Source organism: Pteropus medius, unplaced genomic scaffold (assembly GCF_902729225.1).
Source record: "Pteropus medius unplaced genomic scaffold, Ma_sr-lr_union100, whole genome shotgun sequence".
Classification (NCBI taxonomy): Eukaryota; Metazoa; Chordata; class Mammalia; order Chiroptera; family Pteropodidae; genus Pteropus; species Pteropus medius.
In genome coordinates this window covers 24,305,432-24,329,807 of record NW_024349802.1, presented here as the reverse complement: position 1 = coordinate 24,329,807, position 24,376 = coordinate 24,305,432, and the positions used below count along the sequence as shown (strand labels likewise).

At 37.1% G+C, this 24,376-nt stretch overlaps 1 protein-coding gene across 5 annotated transcripts in view; it reads right to left on the bottom strand.

The window, feature by feature from the left end:
• Positions 1 to 24,376, bottom strand: part of NEK10 (NIMA related kinase 10) — a 186,153-nt gene that overhangs the window by 114,472 nt on the left and 47,305 nt on the right. For 4 of the 5 annotated variants that reach the window (XR_005647358.1, XM_039836712.1, XM_039836713.1 and 1 more), the window contains 11 exons: positions 22,903 to 23,127; positions 19,529 to 19,668; positions 17,381 to 17,442; positions 15,804 to 15,881; positions 13,889 to 13,953; positions 12,400 to 12,502; positions 12,177 to 12,305; positions 11,501 to 11,638; positions 8,473 to 8,518; positions 5,945 to 6,066; positions 5,704 to 5,806 (listed from right to left, as the gene is read on the bottom strand). Coding sequence is in view for 4 of the 5 variants with exons in the window: in XM_039836712.1 (XP_039692646.1) it covers positions 5,704 to 5,806; positions 5,945 to 6,066; positions 8,473 to 8,518; positions 11,501 to 11,638; positions 12,177 to 12,305; positions 12,400 to 12,502; positions 13,889 to 13,953; positions 15,804 to 15,881; positions 17,381 to 17,442; positions 19,529 to 19,668; positions 22,903 to 23,127 (1,211 nt within the window). In the remaining variant the exon portion in view is untranslated. Of the gene's footprint in view, positions 1 to 5,703; positions 5,807 to 5,944; positions 6,067 to 8,472; positions 8,519 to 11,500; positions 11,639 to 12,176; positions 12,306 to 12,399; positions 12,503 to 13,888; positions 13,954 to 15,803; positions 15,882 to 17,380; positions 17,443 to 19,528; positions 19,669 to 22,902; positions 23,128 to 24,376 lie in introns of those variants that run through there. The other variant, XM_039836715.1, reaches the window with a different exon arrangement.

Here is a 24,376-nt window from a genome sequence, read left to right as displayed (position 1 = left end):
AGAAGTTTTAAGAGTCGAGATATGGTTCGCCATGCTCTCGGGTCACTGCCTCTGTGATATGGAAGCAGGTGTGGAGGAGTTTCAGGCAGCCTGGGTCTCTAAGTCCCCTTACTGACCTACAATGTTCATGTAGTATGAGCAAGATAGAAACTTTGGTGTTTTAAGGGGTGGATATGCTTTTTCTGTAAAAGGCCAGATGGTAAATATTTAAGCTTCTTGGGTCACATGTAGTCTTTGTCACATATTCTTCTCTTCTAGTAGCAATCATTTAAAAATATAGAAACCATTCTTAGCTCTCAGAACATACAAAAACAGGCCACAGCTGGATTTGTCCCACAGGCTATAGTTCGCCACTGTTTTAAGCTGCTGAGACTTTCAGGTTACTTGTTACTGCATCCATGGTATGGATGGACCATACCATGGTCCATCCCAATTTAATAGTACTTTTGTATAGATAACGTCCTTGCCTTTATCACTCTGTAATGCAACTATAAGCTCCATGGAGACAGTAACCATATCTGTCATGCTTGTCTTATTCACTACAGGATGTGGTATTTCAGACAATACTTCTGAGTAAAGATCTGAACGCCCTCCCATAAGACTGTGAGCTCAGGAGAGAGAGACCGTGGCTTTCATCTTATATCCACCCCAACATGCATGCATATGATTGTATTTTATGAGCATTCGAGTCTTTGATAAATGTTCCATTGAATCAACTATGCCTTTATTATTACCAATAGCAACAGCCACATATAATTTGAGAAACATCTACAAATATGCACAGCCTGTTTTGTTGCAGTATGAACATGTGGCCTCTTGAGTCATGCACTAAAGCCCATGTCTGAAATCTATTACCTATAGTTGAGGTTTTTTTCCTTTTCCTTTCTTTTTTTATTTGAGAGCAGAGGATAAAAGCAGGCATGTAAGGTTTACATTAAAATGTGAGTGTTTGTAAAAGCCAAGACATGTGAAATGCTAGGTCAGAAGGCAAGTTCATTTCAACAGATTCCCTCCTTCGGAGTCATCCTCTAAAGTGATGGCATAATGTGGATCTTTACATGGCAGGTGACAGCATTTGGGGCCAGCTTTGACTATGCTTAGCCCAATGTGCCATTGAACCAGGGTCTGTTGCCTCCAAAGCTGCAAATAAATGTAGAGGCAAGACCTGGACACTTTTCAATGGCAAAAGTCATTAAAAGACAGTCTTTTAAATGGAAATATATTGAAACATTACAGTTAGCCATTTGTAAAACTGTGCATGCCTAAATATGTTAGTACTCTCTACTCTGCTGCTTCATGAAGGCCAACTCCAGCCAACAGGCTTACTATAAATAACTGCAAACCAATCTTAATTGTAAAACATCTAATTCACCTATAGTGAGAAAAAAGAGAAGAGGGATATTTTTGTTTTTCTAAAGCTTTCTTTTCTGGTCACATTTTCAATACACTTGTCTCATGCATCTTAAACATCACTTGGCAATCCTGTGCTTCTGTGCTTCCTTTTGGGGAGTAAATAACCTTCTAGCTCAAGAAAAGAGAAAAATAAAATATGACAAGGCTGCCCCTTTGTGGTGATATGTTTGCTTGCTTTCTCTCTCTCTCTCTCTCACTTTCTCTTCTCTTCTCACTCTCTCTCTCACACACACACACACACACACACACACACACACACACACATTGCAGCCTATTTTTATAAACACTATGAATTTTAGCTTTATTTAAGCCTCCTAAAATTTGGGAATCTTATGTTTTAGTTTCAAATTAATGCTATAAAATTTTAATTGAATTATAACTCCTCTTAAAAATAAGAGGTTCTAATGTCCACATTTATATCAATGATAAGACACTGAAAAACATATTTCATCACTGTTTTATTTAAAATATTTTTAAATAAAATATTTTTAAATAGTGATGTCTTTAAATAGTGGATTATCTTTTTAGTCATAAAATCATTTCATACCCATTTGAAATAATGGTAGCACTTCAATGTCTTGCCCATACAATTGCTTTAGTAGAGATAAGTTGGACTAGTCTGTTCTGAGATTTATCACCGCTTCTTTATTTGAAACTTAAAACTGTCTCACTTTAAAGCCAAAAACTCTTGAAAATGGAAAATGATTTTTCAAATTAATAATTCCAAAGTATAAGTCTAAAATAGTGATACAAATAAGATTGGGCAGAATGGCAATGAGGACCAGGACAGAGAAAAACAAAATAAGAATTTGCTTATTCTTGTAAAACAAAGTAAGTTTTTCTAGGGAATCCTTTGAAGTATGAGTGTAAACAAAAAATGTATTTGTATTAAAGTTAGAGAGTAAACATGAATATGGTACATAGTTATATCTAATATATATCTAATATGGTATATAGTTATATCTAATAAGGAAGTCTACCAGGTGACAGGCTTAACTGGAACTCGCTCGATAGCCTTTCCTCAGTGTCCAATGGGAACTACAGATCAAACTAAACAGGAAAAAAAAAAAAAAACATAGGAAAGATAGACCTAGAAGATATGGAAACGATGCAGGATACTGAAGAAAAAAAAAAGTCTGTATTATCCTGAGAGAGAATAAAAGCAGGATTCCCTGAAAAATGGAAGAAAAAGATGAAAGTTGGGGAAATTAAAAAAATAATAATAATAAAAATAAAATATTCAATAGAAGTATAAGAAAATGAAGTTGTGGAAATAACTCTAAAGTAGAACAAAGAGACAAGAATTATTTTAAAAATTAGGAGATTATTTAGTATAAACATCTAAGACTAACACAAATATTAGAAGGGGAAACAGAGAAAGCAGAGGAGAGAAAAGCAGTGAAGAAATAGTTCAAGAAAATTCCCAGAAGTTTTAAGTCTCCAGACGACAGAGCATACCTAGTTCCAGACACAGTGAATGAAGAGACCTATCCAAAGCAGAGGGTAAAGAGAACATCCTAAAAGTTTCCAGAGAAATAAAACAGCTCACGTATCAAGCAATGGGAATCAGAATAGCCTTGGATTTCCTAAGAGCAAAACTGGATATTAAAAGATTGAAGTAACACCTAAAAAATTGAAAGGATAATGATTTTCCTCTGAGAATACTATACCCAGCCGAACTACCAATAAATTATGAGGGTCCCATAAAAATATATTTTGACATGCAAGCATCCAAAAATGGTAACTTCCAAATGACTTTTCTTAGGAAAATACTGGATGATAAACTTCAGCAAAATAAGGGAGTTAAAAAAAGAAAGAGAAAGGCATAGGTAATAAGAAATTGAGATTCTAATAAGAAAAGGAGTAAATAAAAGTTCCAGGGCGAAATTCAAATCTGGTCTACATTACAGCAAGTAGCTACAGGAATCAGTTGTCCGGGAAAACAAAATTGAGAGTAACTGTCATGTTTGCCCATGTATAAATAGTACAGAGAACCCTTCATAGTGATTTTGGAAGATTTGGGAAGAAGAACTAATAGGTACGTAAAAAACTAGGAACACAAACAAAAAAGAAGATAATTACTAACTCCAAGAGAAACAAAAAGGTCACCGAGGAAGGAAAGAAAATCAATGTTGAATGATAATTACACAGTAGTAATAATGTAAACATTGAATATTGATTTAAGCCCAAGTTGTGCTATAATTGTATTGGCAGGATGGTAGATGGGGAAGAAAAGGGAATTAGAAAACTAAATCCTCACTGTCACAATGGAAAATAGAATATGAGAAGAAAAGCAAAAAAGAATTAAAAGTGGTCATTTCGGGGAAATGACCGGGAGTCGCAAATGGGGAAGTTTCTCTTTATAAGCTTTTTAGCACTATTTTATTTTGTAAACTACTTTGATGCATGGTACTGATTAAAGAAAATAAATATAAAAATTAATTAAAATAAGTTTAGAAAGGAAAGAAATCAGGCTACTACAATAATAGATTAACCTCAGTGTATTGCAATGTAACCAAAGAAAATGATCGTAGCTAATCTTAGTAAGAAAATGAAATGCAGGGTTAGCTATCACTCAGGAGATATGGCCTGAATAGCCATCTAAGGAAGATTAAACAGATTTTTTTTTCTTATCTATACATGTACATACATATGTATATACCACATCAAACATATCTGTTTAATAGTATATAATAATATATGTACATGTGTGTGCATATATATGTACACACATATATATGTTCTATTTGCTATGAAGTTCAAATACATAATTTATAATAATCCTTATTATCTTATAAACTGAAATGCCTACATGTTTATAAATAGCAAAAATTCTTAATGAAATACAAATCTATTTTATACAAAGAAAAACAGTAAAAAGCTTAATGGTAAACTAATTTATAATTAATTTCAAAGGATTAAGCAAATGTGTGTCCGAGATGAAGATTCACAATTAATTTGGTCACATTTTGTATTTCACAAAGCTCTAGCTTGAAATATTTCCAAGCAATTTTGCATCGAAGGTTATGCACAGAGCTTCTATTTTAGTTTGCTCTTATCTTTTTAAACTAATATAAGATACTCTACTTGCAAAAATCTGGACAGTAAATCTAGTCGCTTTTATTGAAGACATGCAGTTTTGGTAAGTGTACATCTGGAATTGCCTTCATGAGGAAGTAGTTTCTTCTAAATCTAAGCGAGTCAGCTTCGAACTGCTGTCATATAGCTCTTGCATCTGTAACATTTAGGGCAGCTGTCTCCAAAGCTGGGCGCCTAAGGCCACTACTGAGGGGCAGGGAAAAATATTAAAATCTTTACTTTGATTTTTTTTATGGTACCCCTTTATATTTTACCTCTGTAAACTTCATGTACTACAGGATGATTATACAGTGATATATGTATAGAATTTATAAACAAGCATACATATAATGGCAGTGTACTGCCAAAAAAAATTTTTAATGATAGAATGTCATGATCAAAGGTATTTGGAGATCACTGGTTTAGACATGTCTCCCTGCTTACAGCTGGTGATCCACTAACAGTCCATGAGAGAAACAAGTGTTCATGAGTAAAGAAAGGTGGGAAAAAACTAATATATCTGCTAAGCTAAAAAGTTCATTTTAAGTTATGGTTGAGAATTAGCCAACTGTGGGGGAAAAAATTAACATTCTCATTTATAAAATTTTGTTAAGCATGAGGCCTACCAGCTACAGGTGAAAATATTCTGATAAAAACTGATGTTGAAATATATGAATGGCTGGATTTTTCATAGCCTTTGATATGTAATTACATATTATACGTAGTACATATGTATGATATTACTTAAGTGTATTATATATACATGTTACACTCATATGGTGCAGACTATGTTAAAATAGTGTAAAATAAAATAGTGTAAAATAGTGTAAAATACCCATGGAGTGATCATAAAGCTTTTCTTTATGAAGTAGCTTTCTACAGAAAGACAATACCTAGAGACTAACCTAAGCATCCTAAGAGTAGTTTATTCCCTCATTTCTCTCATATGGGCAAAATACAACTAAATAGTAGCTACTAGTCTCATAGGAATGTTCGACTTAATTAAAATTTAATAGAATTTAAGTTTCACCTCCTTGGTCACACTAGTCACATTTCAAGTGTCCAATAGTCACACGTGGCAAGTGGCTACCATATTGGATAGTGCAGATAGCGAACATTCCTTTCAGTGCAGTTAAGTTCTGTGGGATAGCTCTGCTCTAGAATAATATTCAGAAATTTCTAAATTAAAAATTGTAAGATTTTTATACTTACTAACTGTTACTTTGTCCTTATCCCCCAACATAATGTTGTTTGGCGTCAGATCCCTATGGACGATCCTCTTCTCCTTGTGCAAGTACCGAAGAGCTAAGCATAGCTTGAAACAGCAAAGAAAAAACAAATGTTATTCCTCCCAATACACACATAACCACTGATGACTACTACATATGTTGCTAAGAAACCAGCTGGCATCTTTACTGTTCTATAGAAAAAATTAATGAAAATAGAAGTGTACCTGAATAAATACTTTCCATAGTCTTTCTTCAGTAAAATGATGTTGTTTTTCCTTCAACGAACTGAAATGCTCTCCAAGAGGGGCCCCTTCTATAAGCTCCATAACTATATACAACCTATCATCTAAAAAAAAAAGAAAGAGGTAATAGAAATTTAAACTCAATAAAAATATTTTGAAAACACGAATTAGAATCCACATTTTGCATTTGTGACAGCATGAATGGATCTTGTTATTATCATGCTAAGCTAAGTAAGTCAGACAGAAAAAGTTGAGAACTATATGATTTCACTTATACGTGGGATATAAAACTGAAAGCAACAAATAAACAAGCAAACAAAAACTCACAGACACAAATAACAGTTCAGTGGTTACCAGAAGGAAAGAGGAGAGGGAGAGATAGATAAGGGTAAAGGGGGTCAAATATATGGTGACAGAAGGATATTTGACTTTGAGCAGTGAACACAATGTGATATAAATATGACGTGCTATCAAATTGTAGACTCGAAACCTATACAATTATATTAACCAATGTCATTCCGATAGATTTAATTTAAAAAAAAAAAAAATCCAAGCTTCCCAATGAATGTGTAGGACACAGCACTAACGAGTTAGACATGTATTAAGATATGGATCTATTTAGCCCTAGAAGAGGGAAATGGGGGAGTTGGGACAACTGGAGCCCCACAACCATCACTTGCGGCTACAAGCTACCTCCTACCATAAGTTTATATTGGCAAATATTATCATTTGCTATGTACACTGTAATGTGGAATGGCTGGGAGAAAAAGCTACTGATCCCAAGTCAGTGAAGATTCCCTGAAGAACATGTAAATCCATCTTTCCTCTCAATAGTCTAATATTTACCTTTGAAATTTTTACCCAAGTTGGACATCCAGAAAATTTTAAACTGCATTGTTTTGTAGTCTCAGAGATTTACCTTACAGAATTTTACAACGGAATCATGCCGTGGTCTTGCAATGAATGACACAGTTGAAAACAACACCCATGACAGAAATTTCTGTTATGTCAAGAGCAGAGAAAGCTGAGCTTCTCCGGGTTTTATCTTGTGGATGCTGGAACTCTCAGAACCGACTATGTTTGGAGGCCAAGAAACAAAGCAGTAAATTCTACTTTCTCCTCCAAAACCAATATGAAATTATTAACAATGGTTTGTGATATGTATCTTTCGTGATGTTTTGGATGTATATGAAATACGTATGTATACAATATTAACAAAAATGAATTCATACTATACATGTTTTGCAACTATAGTTGTTTTTTTTTTTTTTAACATCCTTATGTGCCAGTACACACAGATCCATACCATTCTCTCTATTGGTTACAAAGTATTCCACAATACAGTTGGATCAGAATTTATTTAATCATTTCCCTAAAGAAAGACATTTATATTGTTTCCAATTTTTTCATAATCCCAAGAAATATTTATTGTATGTTCTAACCTTCCTTCTGGCTTTATTTTTAATTTTCTCACCTTTTATTTCTTTTTATCACAATTTTATAATCTATTTTATCATATTTTATGTATGTTTAAGTCACTTCCAATTCTTTTTGTTGTAAAAAAGTCACTTCGACTTGTAAAAAGTGGATTTTGTTGTTTTTATTTTTAACTAAGACCAGTTGTGTCACTTTAGTGCAAGTTCGAAGCCAATCTATATCTCTTTATGATAGAATAAGCACTAAATTACAGAAAATTATTCTAATATCAAGAACAAACAGCCAAGGGTTCAGGATTTACTGAAGAGTTTCTCACTGAGTTGAAAGAGAGATGGGTAAAAATTGTAACATGTCAAAGTACACCACAGGTTTGCATAACAAGAGCACCTATAGAGAGGCAGTGAAGAAGCTTCAGTCTTTGCCTTGTACTGCTTAAATCTTCCCTTCAGATGGAGATTTATCTTGAAAGTTCATATGTGACATACATCATTACAATTTATCAATATTTATATCAGTCAAAGGTCCTATTTTGTTTTAAATAATTGACTGTTTTGGCTTTGTCTCAATGTTTTGATTCTGTATTCCATTATCCTTGCACAGAGTCTGTCTGCAGAAAATCAGGGCTCTATCGCCACCTTGTGGTAATTACTTGAACTTTAAGTAAAAGAAATAAAGACCTAGCCCACTCCCAATTTATTTTGGAGATGAAAAAAGTCATCTAATTCAACAAAAACAACTTTTCATTTTTTCTTAAAGAAACCACTACCCTTTAGTTTTCTTCTCTCCTGATGCTACTGAGTTTTTTGTGTATTAAAATAGCTATAATAACTATTTTCGTTTGTCCATTCAGTGTCTCTCAATGGGAGTACAGGTATATATAACCAACTTTAGGTCATTGATTACTTCACTATTTCATTGATCAAAAAAGTGATGCACAAAATTGTTCACTCTCATTTAAACAACAAAAAGAGTGAAGAAAATAGTTGATTAAGCTTATTTTTTTAACATTCTAATATAAAAATATGTAACAAAGATACTTTTCATTAAGAAATATCATCAAAACTCTTACTTACTTTCCAGAAATGTTTTGTAATAGCGTACAACATTGGGATGATAAAGCTATAAGAAAATAAATAACAAACATTACACTATTTCAAAATACAAACTTGTTTTCATAGACAATTTAGTTGGACTTCATATTTTAAAACAACAGAGAAATTGTATTTATATTTATTTATATGACTAAGCAATTTAAGATATCATTTAATCGCGATTTTTTCATTATTTTTTATTTTCTGCTTATAAAACTAATCTGAAATTAGCAATTTCATAAATAGCCTTATCAAACAGAATTAAAAACTGATTTTGCTCTATCAACCTAATTTAACCAAAGTATAGAATTGTAGATCTAGAAGGAAACTTAAGAATTCATTTAGCACCCTCTTTCCCGAAACCACACACCGATTGCAGAGAGAATTAAAAAATGAAGCAACTTATGTTGTATCATTGCTCTTCACCTCTCCTCACCATTTCAATATTTACCTACACTGTTTATGTCTATTTACACAATTTGTTTATGCTCTCCAAAATGATCAGTATGAAACTGAAATAACCTGAGTTATTAACTGTTTGAATTACAGTCATAGCTGACAAGAACTATCTCTTCGACCAAACATTACTTAGGCGTTTCTGAGCCCTCTTTTGATGAGGCCTCATCCTTGGCCTGCCTAGTTTTAGCAAGAAGCCCGATAAGCCAGTTTAGCCAGAATCTCCCCATTCTTGATATCCAATTAAGTTCCTCACTCCGCCCCATCTTTATTATTTAATCAAGTTTCTCTTCCCCTAACCTTGATACCTGACCAAGTTCCTCTCAGTAGTTTTCCAGCCACTGACCCCTCACCATGCCTTTTGGGTATAATTCCTCAGCTATCCCTATCTGTATTCAGAGTTAACTTCAATCTCTCTCTCCTCCTCCAATAGTTTGGCAGTGGTCTTGAATAAAGTCTTCCTTGTCATTTAAAAGTTTTCATCACGAGAGAAAAATATTGTAACTACACATGGTGATGAATGTTATTGTGGTGATTATTTCAAAATATATACAAATATTGAATCATTATGTTGTATATCTAAAACTAATATGTTACATGTCAATAACATCTCAATTTTTAAAAAGTGCAGTAAAATATCTCTTTAACATAGTTTATCACCATAAGGAACATGGAAATTCTACTTTTTTAAAAAAAGCCATATTCTACAAGAAATACTAAAAATCTTATAGTTGTTTATAATTTGAATTTTTAGGTAAATTGAATTTTTTTTATATATCTCAGAATAGTGGCCATTATATACACAAATGGCTTGTATCTCTTTTCGGTCTTTCTTCTTGCCTTTTTGAAGGGGAGTCAGCTAGTTCTCCACCAAAAATCTGCTCTCTCCTCCCTTGCAACAGCACTGTAGCAGGATGTGGCTTCCCGGCCAGCGATCGTTTGTCAGCCTGTCTCGCAGCCAGGTGTGGGCCTAGCGCTCAGTCTCCCCAGCGGGGCATGAGGGAACCATGTGCACGCCCGTGTCTGAGCCTTCCTCGTGAAGACTGGCACCCCCCTCGCACCTCTCCCCTTCCCGCCTTGGACATGAATGAGCCCAGGGCAGTTCCAACAACTCAGATGGAGATAACGCTCTAGCAGGTGGCAGAGCAATGAGAGAGAGAGAACCAGTATCTCTCACTGTCTGCACGGAGCAGAGAACACGGCCAGCCTGGCCTGCTCCCTCGGGATGGTTACATGAAAGAGCAACAGCCCACTATGCTGTGAGGCCTCTCCTTTAAGCCCCTGTATTTCAGAGCCTCTTTGTTACTGCCACTCAGTTTTAATTTTAACAAACCTACCCTCTCATTCTAGCCCCATTTCTGTCGCTTCCGTCTGCCAGTGCCTCCTCCTCTTAGGCCTCATTGTCATTATCCTTTCTGTCGGTTCAATCCTCTGGTGAGAATGCAGTTGTACAATTTTGAATTATCGTGAATCAGATATGGCCCCACCCTGATACTTTCTTTCCTTAGGAAATGGGCTAAAACAAATAGTCTACTTCATCAACTAGCAAGTAGCCAGCAGATTTTAAAGAGTGTGGGACCAAAGAAGCAACCAGAACCATATTCCAGATCTAGCTCACAGGCCAGATTTCAGTTTGGGGCAGAAGCCATGTTCCAGCCTGTGTTATAAGGAAACAAAATCCTGCTGAAAGTCATCCTAAGCGTGAGCAAACACAAATTTTTAAAAATCTAACTTATTACTGTATAAAAATCAACTATAAAATAAGCTATTGATGATATTTATTGTAATTTAGAAATTGGACTAGAACTGTGGATTTTGACAAATAAAAATCATCATGTTCGTGGTGATCCTTATGTCCCAGCACAGCCGCTGTGCAAATTTAACTAGTGGAGGAGGAAGCTCAGTGAAATTGATAGTTCTTCACAGGAGTTATAAATGAACAGTGCTCATAATGAATGTGCAAATAAGGAAAGCTGAAAAAGAAACCAATGTGTTCTTGGATCGCGAAAAGAAATCCCATTTCTCTTCTGACATGTTTATTCTTTCTCTCCAAACAAACCTTCGTAATGATAGTTAATTAAGTTGTTGCATTATGTCAGAATGTTCTGCTTGTGCCAATAAATAATAACCCATCTGGAAAATCCACATTTTAGATTTAATAAGCCGTATTTGAAGAATGTTAACAGCTTGGATCCACTTGATAAAAGTCAGGGGACTCTTAGTCATAGTCCTATGCATGTAACTCAGTAACCAAATATCCTGCAATAACGGGAAGAGAATGAATGCACTTACGACGGAAAGAGAAGGGTCCCTCATACGGGATGCACGCTGGGCTGTGAACTCTGCTGTCCTGCACCCCTGCCCTGACAAAAACTCCAGAAAGTGTTCCTCTGGTCCAACATCAAGCCTTAGGGAAAAAGCTGGCTAAATTACCACCGGCTTAATGTCACTTATTTTAAACAGAACCAGTTCTTAAACAGCACAAACAAGAATGGCACAAGAATTCTACTTTCTTTTGATGACATTTATTTTCATAAACAAGAAAGACATGTACCTGCTCTTTAATTATGGTTAATTCAGACACAATGTTCTTCACACTGCTGTCTCGATCTTTTTTATCCTTTCCAAATGCTGGGTTATGTAAATTGACCTCTTTCATTGCTAAAAGATTTTGACCACTACGCTTTCTAACCTAATAAGGAAGACAAAAAAAACAAAAGAAAAGAAAAAGAATAAGAAAAAGAAAAAAAGAGGTGGGGTAGAAAGAGGAAGAGAGATAGATTAATAAGGTCACATGATTAAACTGTCTTTTAAATAAGTCACAAAACTTTTAAAATTCTATCTGTATTTACACTCAGCTCAGCTCAAAAAATTGGTATTTCCTGAGTCAATCTGCAACATTCAACAGGATTTTACTGGGTAAATACAGAAACAGTGGTATGATCTAGAGAAGGTGACATGCATTGGGACAAGACATTTTGACTTTCTTTGATGAGGGATTAATAATGGTTTTGGTCTTCAAAGATTAGTGACCAATTTCTAGAGCTGAAAGCTAAAACAAGACAACATAGGTACAACTACTTGATGGACAAAAACAGTCATTCAAATTTTTATATCTATTATTTACTACTTTTCAGTAAGAGAACTTCAACTCGACTGTGAGTGAGTGTGCAGGAGGGACATCCAGTTTGTTCAGGGATATCGAAAATGTTCCCCAAGGGCAAAGTCACCTTGTAAACACAGCCAAAGGCTCCACTTCCAAGATGATCCAAAATCGCATAGTTGCCTATATATTTCGAAGGAGCTTTATTCTGATTAATGCTTTCAATATTTTCAGCAATCTGCTTCAGCTCATCCTCCTAACCAAAAAAATAAAGAGGAAATGGGTTGCTATGATAAACTCCACACTGGCCACACAGCAGCCTGCCGAAATATTTAAAACTCAGGACTTACCACTAATAAATTCAATCTTGAGACCAATTCTTCATAAGCACTGATATCACGAACGTAATGTCCTATATCAATGAAGATCTCAAACAGGTCGGTGGGGAAAAGTCTACAGGGAAAAATACACATATATACTTCATTCGAGACCTTCCTTTTCGGATCTAGCTCATTCACAGGTTAATTACATTAAATAAACAACTTCTTAGACTATCAACAAGGCGGCGAGAAATGAGACCAGCTTCTGTCACAAAAGTGAACTATACCTACAGTTTGTAGCAGTAAGGAAAAACAAGCAGAAAGTGATAGAGAGCCGCTGACGGTTCACAGCACTGTACTGTACCCTCAACCATTTGTAAAGAAGGTGGATGTCACGTTGTGTGTTTTCTATCACAATAAAAAAATACACAAATATGGTGCAGATCACACAAAGACCTTATTTGTAAAACATTTGGGGATATAGGTACTAAACACATTAGGAAGGAATGTTTACTGGGTGCTTCTCAAGTACTGAGCACTTTCATAAATGCTATTTGATAGTATCTCTAGGAGGTAAATATTAGCCTAAGAGTTTTATAAAAACACAGGTAAATAGGGGAAAAAATGGAGAGATCTGTGCATTATTTCCAAAGTACTGGCTTCAGGGCTTATTAAAATCTTTAAGTCCTCTCTCGTGCAATGGATAGATAGCGCATTGGATTTCTAAAATCTTTAAGTCCACTAAAATGGATGATTCGGGGCCTTGAAATGAAAGGTGTTCATGAGTAACTAATTTTACTTTCTTTGCTTCCTCTAAACTCAAGCATCATGTAGAATTAAAGTAACAATATAAAATGTCCCATGCTTCTGAACAGAAGATATTACATTAACTAAAGGCTATATTTCTATATTTCTATATTTCTATTCTGCCTCATCAGTAAAATTCTGCTAAGATTTTGGTTAACCTGTTCAACTAAATAGCATGCAGTCCACCCATTTAGATAACTAGTGTCTGCTTCCCAAGGCAGTGATTTTTCTGTCACAGCCAACCAGCACTACCTCCTAACTCAAGAGCATCCAGCCTCCTCTATTTCAAATGAGCTCCTAACCTATGGAAGATAGGCAGACAAATATGTTTTTTTTTTTTCCTATTGATTAAGAGGAAATGACTAGATCAATTCTGGAATTTCTAAATGGGCAAAGACAAGCACAGATTTTGATGGCATCCATTTAATATGTTAATGTCTAACAACAAAAAAAGAAAAAACTAAAATCATAACAGTCACATGCAATTAAGAAGAGTTATATTGATATAATGATTCATGGTCTTTCATCATTGTGTTAATTTTCAGTGTTAAGATATCACTATGGTAGCTCAGTTTTATCTGTGGGTTCTAAGGAATCTGAAGATACATGTTTTCCACCCTGATTCACTCTTCTCTTACTGCATCTAAATCAGGTATGTGAAAATAGTTCAATCTAGAGATTGCTGGTCACTTAAATTTCTCTAAGCTCATACCTTTTAAAGAGTGGCCTGTTTCTTTCCATACTGAAGAGAAATCTCAAGGCTCTGAAGGCATAACACTGGAAAACAGAAGGACACATGATTCTCAAATAGGAGTTCAATAAATTAAAACGTTTTCAGGATAGAGTTATCATGAAATAAATATTAAAGTGGCTTTATTAGGAGTGTGACTGGTCTATATGGGAGCCAAAGCTTGCCACTGAAAACAAAAACCATGAACACCTGGGGGAGTTCTTGAATTTAAAAAGCTTTTATGTTGTGGAAATGATAGAGATCTGGGCCTTGTTTCACTCAGTGCTCGTCAGTAATTCCTTTCTAGAAAGTTCCATATGAGTGCAGACACAAGAAATAAAATTCCTACGCTGAGAAAACCAAATGTACAAAGATTTCCAGGAGCTCAAGGTTTATTTTGTTTCTAGCCTGCTATGTATACCTCAATATTTATATGGTTTCTGTGAGAAAATAAACACTAGAAATGATGACATATAAAAATAGCCACAGGCGCACTGGACTCAAACTTGACAAATTGGTCTCTTGAGTAAAGAGGCTTAAGCATTCCCCAAATAGAACAATCTACAGTAACTCCTGTGAACACTCAGAAAGAGGCCTGTGAGACTTTAAGGAAGAAAAATAAACATCTGACATTTTGCAGTGCCGAGAAAAAAAAAGAGAGAGAGTGTGAGCCCCCAGCCTGCAGATGAGCTGCCTAACAGGCCGCCACTGGGGTGATCGGGGTCTGCTGAATTCAAATCTGGATAAAATTAGTGATGTGAATATGGAAGAAGGTTCACAGACAGAACTGCCCAGAGAAGCCAGGCAGATAACACAATGACACGAAGGAGCCTGGTAAGAGAGACGTGGCGACTGGAGCGGGTGGAGAATGTGCATGTTCCTCGAAAGCCATTTCAACGGGAATTTTTAAAAACCCTCTGCTGCTCAGCAAAATGCATCTGCGGGATGGCTTTGACTTTCCCTGTGTTCCGACACAGTGTCCTACATCTGTGGGGCACTGAAGAAATTAAGTCCCACTCCTGTATGCTTTCATCTGTAGCTCTCCAAAAACCTGTGGCTGCCAGCCCGCAGATACCACCGAAAATTCTCTGCTAGGTTTGACCGTCATTCTGGGCGATAGCTCTTAAATCAGACTGGAGGCAAAGGTTGTTTTGTACTTCCTTCTCTGACTGACTTGAAGAAAAGATGAGCTGCAGCTACAGCAAAGGCTTACTTCAAATCTGACTTCATCATTCCAGTGTCTTCGGGATACTGGCCCTTGACGGCCACTCCTCAAAAAAGCACAGAGGACTCCCCGTAATGTCTCCCTTTCTTACCTATAAGGCCTCATCTCCTGGGGCACCCGCATACCCAACTGTAATCCTAGCCCCACTGAGCAACTGAAGCATGCTGTAAGCTGTCAGGCTCCCATACTTTGCACATGTTGTTCCCTCTGTGTGTCATGCCCTTCCCCCCCATACCACTGTGCCCTACTCATGTCCCTTTATCCATTTGGAAAATCCCTTCTCATCCATCGAGATCCATTTTATAGACTTTCCTTCGTAAAGGTAAAATGTGAGTGACTGTGGTTCATGCTTAAAGATGGCATATAATTTTCCTGTCATTGTCTTCTGATACACAAGCAATACGTGTTTTGTTCTGTTTTGTTTTTAAATAAGACTTATTGATCAGCAAGGAAATAGCTAAATAAAATTGCCTAATTTGCTCTGGTAGAGAAATCACTGTTAAGCCTCTTTCACTGTTCTAATAGCATTTGCTTCCATGCCAGTTTTCCCTCCTGGTCAGTACAAGCACCAGCACTAACTTAAAAATTCTAAAAATCATAGCTTATATTATTACCAAAGTTCCCCCAGATTTCAGTAACTCGATATTGAAGAACAATGGACATGTTTATTACCTGTAATAGATTAGTCCTTGCTGCATTCTTTTGTTTGGTTGGTAAAATTAATTTTGCTATTGTATATACACCATTTTCCTGGAGGAATAAAGGAGCCATGTTATCAGTGACCAGTGGCAATGTCATAGAACTCCACAGGCATAAAGAAGCAACTAAACAATCTCAAAAATTAATATTAAGAAGAAATATTAGTATAATCTTGGAACTTTAAGTAATTATGGCAGAACAATACTAAAAATGTCAATGTAACACTTTTACAAACCAAAGACCATAACCACAATCTTAAAATTCCAACTGTCTCTAAAGATTATAAATAATACAGTAATATCAATTTAAAGTGACTTAAATACTTTATAAATAATATCAATTTAAAGTGACTTAAATACTTTAAAAAACAGAGTAGGGGACAAAAAGGCATCTGGATATCTTTATAATCTTTATACATTGCATTTTAAATATTTATGAAATATAATTTCTCCCTTTATAGTTTTGTTAAATTCATTGCAATTATTGTAGAAAATAGAAAAATAAAAGAAACAAGAATAATAGATTAAAATAGAAAATGAATGTTATCCGTGAAAACACAGGGAATGTCTTCCTAGACTAAGACTAATACAAATATACACATGAAGGAATGAACAAAACTACTAACTCATTGCTACTTTTCTGTTACCCATTAAATGCGTAATCCACTGAACTCTACGTGGACATGCCTAACTGCATTTAGTCTTTATAGCTATTTGTGAATTAGTCTATATAATTTCCCTGTTTTATACGTGATAAAACCAAAACTTAGAGAGGGTAAGTCACGTTTCCAGGGGCCAAACCAGCAAGTCATGATAACAGGAATTCTTTTAGCAGCATTTATTTCCATGCCAGCCTCCCTCACCACGTATTTTTCCCTCACGGTCAGTACAGGCACCGGTGCTAACCCGGAAATTCTAAAAATCATAGATTATGTTATTAAAGCTTCCCCAGCTTTTAGTGATTTGCTGAGCTTCCCCAAGGGGCTCTAATTGCTGATAACCTGATCTCTTACTAACTTTTATGAACTTCTGTCATTTTGAAGTTGAATGGATATATTGTATTGACCAAAAAAAAAAAAAAAAAAAGTTTTCTCTGTAAAATTCAATAAGCATGAAGTAACTTTTATAATAGAAACCCATACATGGGTGGTATACATATGTGTGTATTTAGATATATATTGGATGCATATACTTGAATTTGAGAGTACACACTTGATATACTTTTTAAGTGACTGCTACCCTTAACTCATGGTATCCCATATGCCCAGAATTAAAGAAGTTCAGAATAGCTTTGGAGAAAAAAAAAAAAAAAAAATGAAAAGGACTTCATATGATATAGGGAAGAAACACCACCAATTAACCACATGGCAGTTCTTTTCGAGGTAGGTAAGTTAAAGAAGGACAAGAATGTAAAATAGAATTCTGTAAGTTAAATAAGACATATTAAAATATATTAAAACCACGTGACGCTGTACAGCGTTGGGCCAGAAGTGGGGTCAGTCAATCACAGCCTGGGTACAGAGCCCCTGCCCTGGGGAGCGGCACACTCACCTGAACCACCTGGTGGGCATTGGTGTCATTGAGCACCAGTTCCGTGAGGGCGGCACAGCAGGCTGGAACGAAAACCACCAAACAGTCATGCCCGGCGTCACCGTGACGGTGCTACTGACATAGAGTTACATCGATACACCAACTCCACAGGGAATTCTGTCAGCAGAGTCACTCCTAAAAAAACACTGATTTTCCTTTTGGCACAGCTCTGGGAGAAGGGAGCTTGACTTCTAATGGCTTCTGACTCTCCTCCTCGTGTGATGTGTGTGCATGCACACCCATCCCACAGCAACAGCAGCTTTTTATTGAGCGCTTGCTGTGTACCAGGAGGCAGGGACTGCATCTGTCTGATTCACTGTAACCACCAGCGCTCGACCACTTAGCAGGTGCTCTATAAACACATCTATAAACAATGGTTGGCTAACCGAGAGCAGACTCTAAAAATAGTATCCAAATTAACCTTTATAATCAGAGTATACACTATGATTACCAGTTTACCAATGAGAAAACTGAGGTTTGGAAAAGTTATCAGACTAGGCCAACAGAACTAATAATAAGAAGGGGCCAGAAGTCCGACCCTAGTCTGCCAGGTGTTAAATCCTGTCACCCGTCCTGTCGTAAAAAACAGCCACTGTGTCAGCTTCTGGTGGAATTCTGTACTGAGCTGCTTCTGGTCCAATAGGAGTTATACTGGATTTTGTAGCACAGAGCACCTATAAAGGATAATGGCATTTTATCAGGCCCTTGCCAATGGCCATATGCTGTGCTATGGCCTTTACACATATCCTCGTATAATTCTCATAATGACCCTCTAATGCTGACATCAGGACTACCATCACCATTCCACACGAACAAAGCCGAGGCTTGGAAAGGTTAAGGAACTCATAAGATGACGTGACCAACAAAGTGGGTGCAGCCAAAACTCAGATCCTGCTCCCGACACCTCAAGTTTTTAATCTTTTTAAAAATTTTTCATTGAGGTATAAAATAAACTGTGTAGACATATCTCAAGCATACAGCTTAGTGAGATATTACATAACTATAACCCTGTAACCACTGCCACTGTGATGAACATATATCTCCAGTCCCCAAAGGCCTGTTGAGGCCCTCCCAGGTAGGAGTGTACCGTCCCTCAGTGGGTTACTGCCCTTCTGACCTCTACCACCACCAATCTCATTCACTCTTTGTGAGAGGCCCAGAATACTAGGAACTCTGATTTCAGCTGGATTATACTTCCTGTAAGTCTTCAAACAGGAAGTTCCCAGTAAGAGCCTTTATGTTGAAATAGAGGCCTTTTAGAACAAGTGGAAATGACAATTCAAGCAGGGGATCCTATTTCCCTGACCTCAAGCCTGTGAACAAACATCTTCTCCACTCTCTAGGAGCAAACATTGCGGAACAAAGCAAGTCTGCCCTTCTCCTTACCTCCTTCTTTTCAACCCCTGCCACATCTGCTCTTCCCCTCTTAGGGCCTGCCTGCCCTCCTGCTGGCCCACCCAGTGCCTCTCTGCTCCCTTCCTGCGGACCACTGCTGGGCGCCCAGCTTGGTCAGCAGCGCTGTAGCCCCACTTGCACCAAAGGGCACAGGCTACAGAACTGTTCAAGGTTACGCCAAACTGCCAACAAATGTATGCGTGCATCCCTACGCCTGCTTTTGCATGGGAATCCCACACAGGGCAGCATCTCTGTCTTCTCTTTAGGAGCTCATGAGGTGGGAGGAAGGCACTCGCTTGCTCCCTGTGGAATGGGGACGTGCACTGCAGAGTCTCCCTTAAGGAGGGTGCCCTGAGACCTAGAAAATAATAGGAACCATGATTCTGAGCACAGACGAAGCTGCATTCTCTAATCCAGCTTTATTAGTAACAAAGCTAACATTCTGATCACTTTTATGTCTGACTTCTATCGGTGACTTACTTCTTCATGCGTTCGGAACACGGAAGGGAGAGAAGAGTCTGTGGTACCGCTAACCTGCAAGTCCAGCACTAGCGCCAGTGATTCTGGGGCATCCACAGGAATCTAACTTCATATTTTTTAAACTTATAAATCATGCCTAATTAATGCGATCATACTAATTGTATAACAGAATAAGAAGACAATATAAGATTAAAGAATATCAAATAATAAAACTTAATAATATGATATAAATACCTGCTTGAAGAGAGAAAGTATTTTCCTGTATCTCCCGAGGGCTTAAATCTTCCGACAGGTGAAGCTGCTGGATTCGGCCTGCTGCATTTGCGCTAGACAAGCTTCCGATGGAAGAACGATCTGAAACAAAATTTCTGTCTCTGAAAAAGAAAAGTTAATGCACAAATTGATTTATCAATTTTCCTAATCAGTACTTTCTGAGTCTTCTTTTTAAGAAATCTTTACCTTCCCCAGGTCATAAAGTTTTCTGCTGTGTCTCTATTGTTTGACCTTCCAATCCACCTAAAGTTGATGTTAGTATATGGTGTGAGGTAAGAGTCCCTTCCTTCTTTTCTTTCTTCCTTCCTTCCTTCCTCTTTCCTTCCCTCCCTCTCTCTCTTTCTTTTTTTTATACATGGTTACTGAACTGACTCGGCACCATTTATTGACAGGACCACCCCCTCCCCACTGCTCCACTGCCACCTTTGCTTTCGAACACCATTCTGCCGCAGTCGATGCTCCTGAATACGTCTCAGTCTTCACTATTTTGTTTTCTTTTTCCATGAAATTCCAATCTTCCTTTATTTTAGGAAAGTTCTCTTCTATTATATCTTTGAATATTTTTTTAATTCATTTTGCTTCTAACTCAGGGATATCAATTATCCACACGTTGAAAACCCATCTTCTGCTGGCCATACCTTTCACTTCCTAATTGCTCTCATTCCTTTGTCTTTCTCTCTACGTGACGTGTAATTTTGTTCAAGGGTGCCCGTCCTTTTCCTAATTCCAGTTTCTAGTGAATGTATTAGTTCCGTGTATGTCACTCAGTCCTCGTCTTCTTCCTCAGCTCTGCAATCTCTCTCCTCTCTGCTTTATTGTCCTCTCGTCACGTCTTTAACCTCGTTTTATAAATTTCATGTTCTGTTTAACATTTGACAAAAATAAAACATTTCTTTCTCCATTTACTTAATGCAACATCTTCCACCGCAGATCCTTCACGTCTTTTACCTGCTTAGTTCCATTTTGTTTCACTCAGTTCCCGTATTTTTTTCATTTATTCATTTTCTATGGCAGCAGCTCTATGTGGATTTCTATGTTCCTACATATAACACAGATAGAATCTCCTTGGCTTCCCTACCACGTCATCTGGGCCCACTAGTGTCTTCCCTTCACTGAGCACAGGGACAGGAATGGAGCTGGGCCTATGAGTAGTCATAATCAGGGATCTTGTCTGTTAATATAATTATGCCAAAACTCGAATTTTAGAGATCACGCCACATTATCAAGAGTATATAGCCTTTCAGGAACCGCCTTCGAGTTTGGGATCGCAGGTGGATGGGCATGAACAGGTTTCCTGGAGCTGCCCTGACAACAATGCCTGTTCATACTCAGGCCAGCAGACGACCTGGCAACCTCCACCTTTGGAACCTGCTCCAGGCAGCTCGGGGGAAGGAACAAGCTCTGGAAGGATAGTGTTCACCAGCTGGGGTAATAAATTCTCCCACAGCGTGAAGATATATTTAACAATGAATAAGTGCTGACATCTATCATCTTCCTAGGAAAGAGTTTTCTAACATTCCACCGTAAAAACGTACTGGCAAAATGACTCTTCAGATGTGAAAGAACTCTATTCTATCAAGGATAGTTACAGCTTGAGAAAAAGAGGAAAAATGGTGTCTCATACTTAACTCAATTATATGTGGTAAAAAAAAAAAGTAGATTTTTCCTTGAAATACTGGTTAACTATTATAGAATTTAATTTTATCATCAAGAAAATAACTGCTTTCTAAGAGGGCAACCCTGTTGTAATGGGCATATTGACAAATAATAATAACCACCATCACTATCAGCATCACCATCATCATCCTACAAACTCGAGCAAACACAAACTTTTGTCAAATGTAATTATTTTGACCAAGGGGCTAGCTTATTATTATGCCATAGCATTAATGAAAGATTTATAATTTAAAGTATTTGAGATTTTTATGTGATATTCATAAAAGCAAGTAGTCAACAGTCTATAATTTTTTCCTTTGTTTTGGTAATAACAGCAATCACTAACAAAGCTATGGTTCATATCTCCACAGTCTGCTCTTAGGCTTTGGAATATTCCCTCAGAGAAAATGAAGTTAATAACACATAGTTCCACAATATTTTTAGAAACATAACAAGCACAGGGTCTGCATAATATTGATTTGATAACCTCTAGTCATATTAAAATTGATATGTCACTCTGCTTTTATTAGCATGAGCTTTAGTTATATACCATAGATCATAAATATGAGCCCTCTGAAGCAGATATGTTCCTTTCCAACTTTGATTAAATACCTACAGGGCTGAATTATACTTTATAATAGGTAAGAGAACCTTCCCCTTGATGGTACCAAAATACGCTATTATTCAATACTTCAATATATCTACTATATTGTATATATTGTATATAGTAGATATATATATCTACTATACACGGAAGACACACAGGGCCCCAGCAGCAGCAGATCACCATCTTATCACTGTAATTTTAATGCATTCTGTTATATAGCCAGAAGTTAAAACTCCACAGCATACCTCATTCTTATAAAAGTTATAAATTTCTTTCAATAAAAAAATATATATACATGTGTGTATATATATATATATATCTATATATTATATCTACTATGTACAACATATACAATATATACAATATAGTGGTTATCACAACATCAAGAAAATTTCAATTTAAAAAGTATTTTAGCAAACCATTCCTTCCCCATATTCCTGGCTTTGAATGTCATTGCAATGTTATTTTTAAAAGAGAGATAAATAAGGTGTTAACCCACCTTAGAGCACTGTGATGAAAATTAGAGAGAAAAGAGCAACTGGACCAGGGTCAGTAACGTGGCCATCATTTGATTAATGATATTTTCTCCAATTTTAACTAAGAATTTTATATCTATTCCTTTAACGTAGGCTTTGGTTTCTCTTTACAGATGAATGACATATACGCACACGAAGACATTTTAGTAAAACAGTAATTTATTGTACTTGTTGGAATTATAATATGCATATAGTGATTCAAGAAAAAGGTGATAAGACAAATGTTTTCTTTGGGTTATTGGTTTTCCATTCAACCTACATTTGCAGACTGATGGCCTCCTACATTCCTGGCACTGTACTGGAGGCTAGTGATACAAAGATAAAACATGTCAGGACTCCCAAGGAGCTTGAAAGATGAACACCCCTGACCATCAATTTAGAGCATGTTTGTGACAAGTAAAAATGATTCTACAAAACATGAATGTCCAAAGACCAGGAGAGAGTAAGCTGAGCATGTACCCAATCTGCTATCTTATGGCAGAGTCCCCAGCCTTCACTGACTAGGACAAAGTGGGCCAAAGCCCTCCCTGACTCACCCTCGTAAAATATGAAGAAGCTGCTTGATGCCTCCCCAGATGCGAATTTCCACACTGGTCTCGGGGTCCTCACAAACCTGCACCAGGATCCAGACGACGCTCCAGAGCAGCTTCAGGTGATCAGAGTGGAGCAGACTGAGGAGGACGGGGACCCCCTCATAGAGCTTCACCTGCTCTTTCACTTGGGGTTCGGCACAAAGTAGGCGCAGCAACTCCGCAGTTAGTCTGCACAGGGAGAGCGACGATGAGAATCGCAGCACAGTGATTAACTTTAATTTAGACTAGCGCTGTCATCACTGCCTGGATCAAACATTTTCTAAATCACAGGTCAACATACATTTTCTGTAAAGGGCTGGACTACAGCCAAACATTTTTGGCTTTGCTGGTCAAACAGGCTCTGTCATAACTACCCAAATGTGACAATGTGTGCAAAAGCAGCCAAAGACGACACATAAAAACAGATGGGCATGGCTATGTCTCAATAAATCTTTATTTACAAAAACAGGCAGGGAGCCAAATTTAGTCTGCAGGTCACAATTTGCTGACTGCCATTCTAAGTCATAATCTCATTGTATCCCCATTGGTATGGCTAAAAACTTACTAACCGGCAAATAGGTGTCAGGTGCATATAATGAGACCTGCATTGTGCTCAAGACAAAAGAAAGAGAAAACCCTTGTCCTGGTCTATAGAAAGTTACTCTGTGGTTGCCAAAACAAGACAATACAAAATGGCAAAAACACTACAATGCAGGGGAATTAAATGAAAATTGTTCAGTGAATATCTAGAGCAATGTAAATATAACGATGGCATAAGACAGGAGGTTTAGCTGAGCTCTGAAACATGATGATGATGAACCATCCTAAACACTCTCCCTGGATAGCATCATCTATTCCCATGGCCTCAAACACTCCCTCTGCTACATAGCTGTTCCATGGGAACTCATCCCACTGTGTCTAAACTCAAAGCCAAAATCTTCCCCCAAATCGGCTCTTCCTCTCACCACCCTGATCTTGACTCATGACGCCTCAGTCTTTTCAATTTTCCAGCCAGAAAATTGGAAATCATCCAACACACTTCCTTCTCCTTTCCCAACCTGCCAATCAAGCGCCTCCGGTACCCTCTATTTCCTGGGCAACTGCTGGGATTAATTCTCTTGTAAGTCATGCAGCTAGCTAACCCCACTGCACTCACCCCCTTCTTGTGATATTTGATTATGCTCAAGGATTAAGGCCCTCTGCCATCTACCTCTCCAATATTCTCATTCCCAGACTGCCTCGCAATTCCTTCCCTCGCATGCTATTTTCCATGGCTCCTCTCCCTCCTCAACGTTTATGCTCTGACATTCAGAACCTGTGTTCTTCGGTAAACAGTATTCTTCCCCTTCTCAAACTTTCTACACAAAACATTCCCTCCTTGTTCTAAATGGATCTCGTTGTGTGGTTATACTCCCCAACCAACAGCCCCCACTCACTG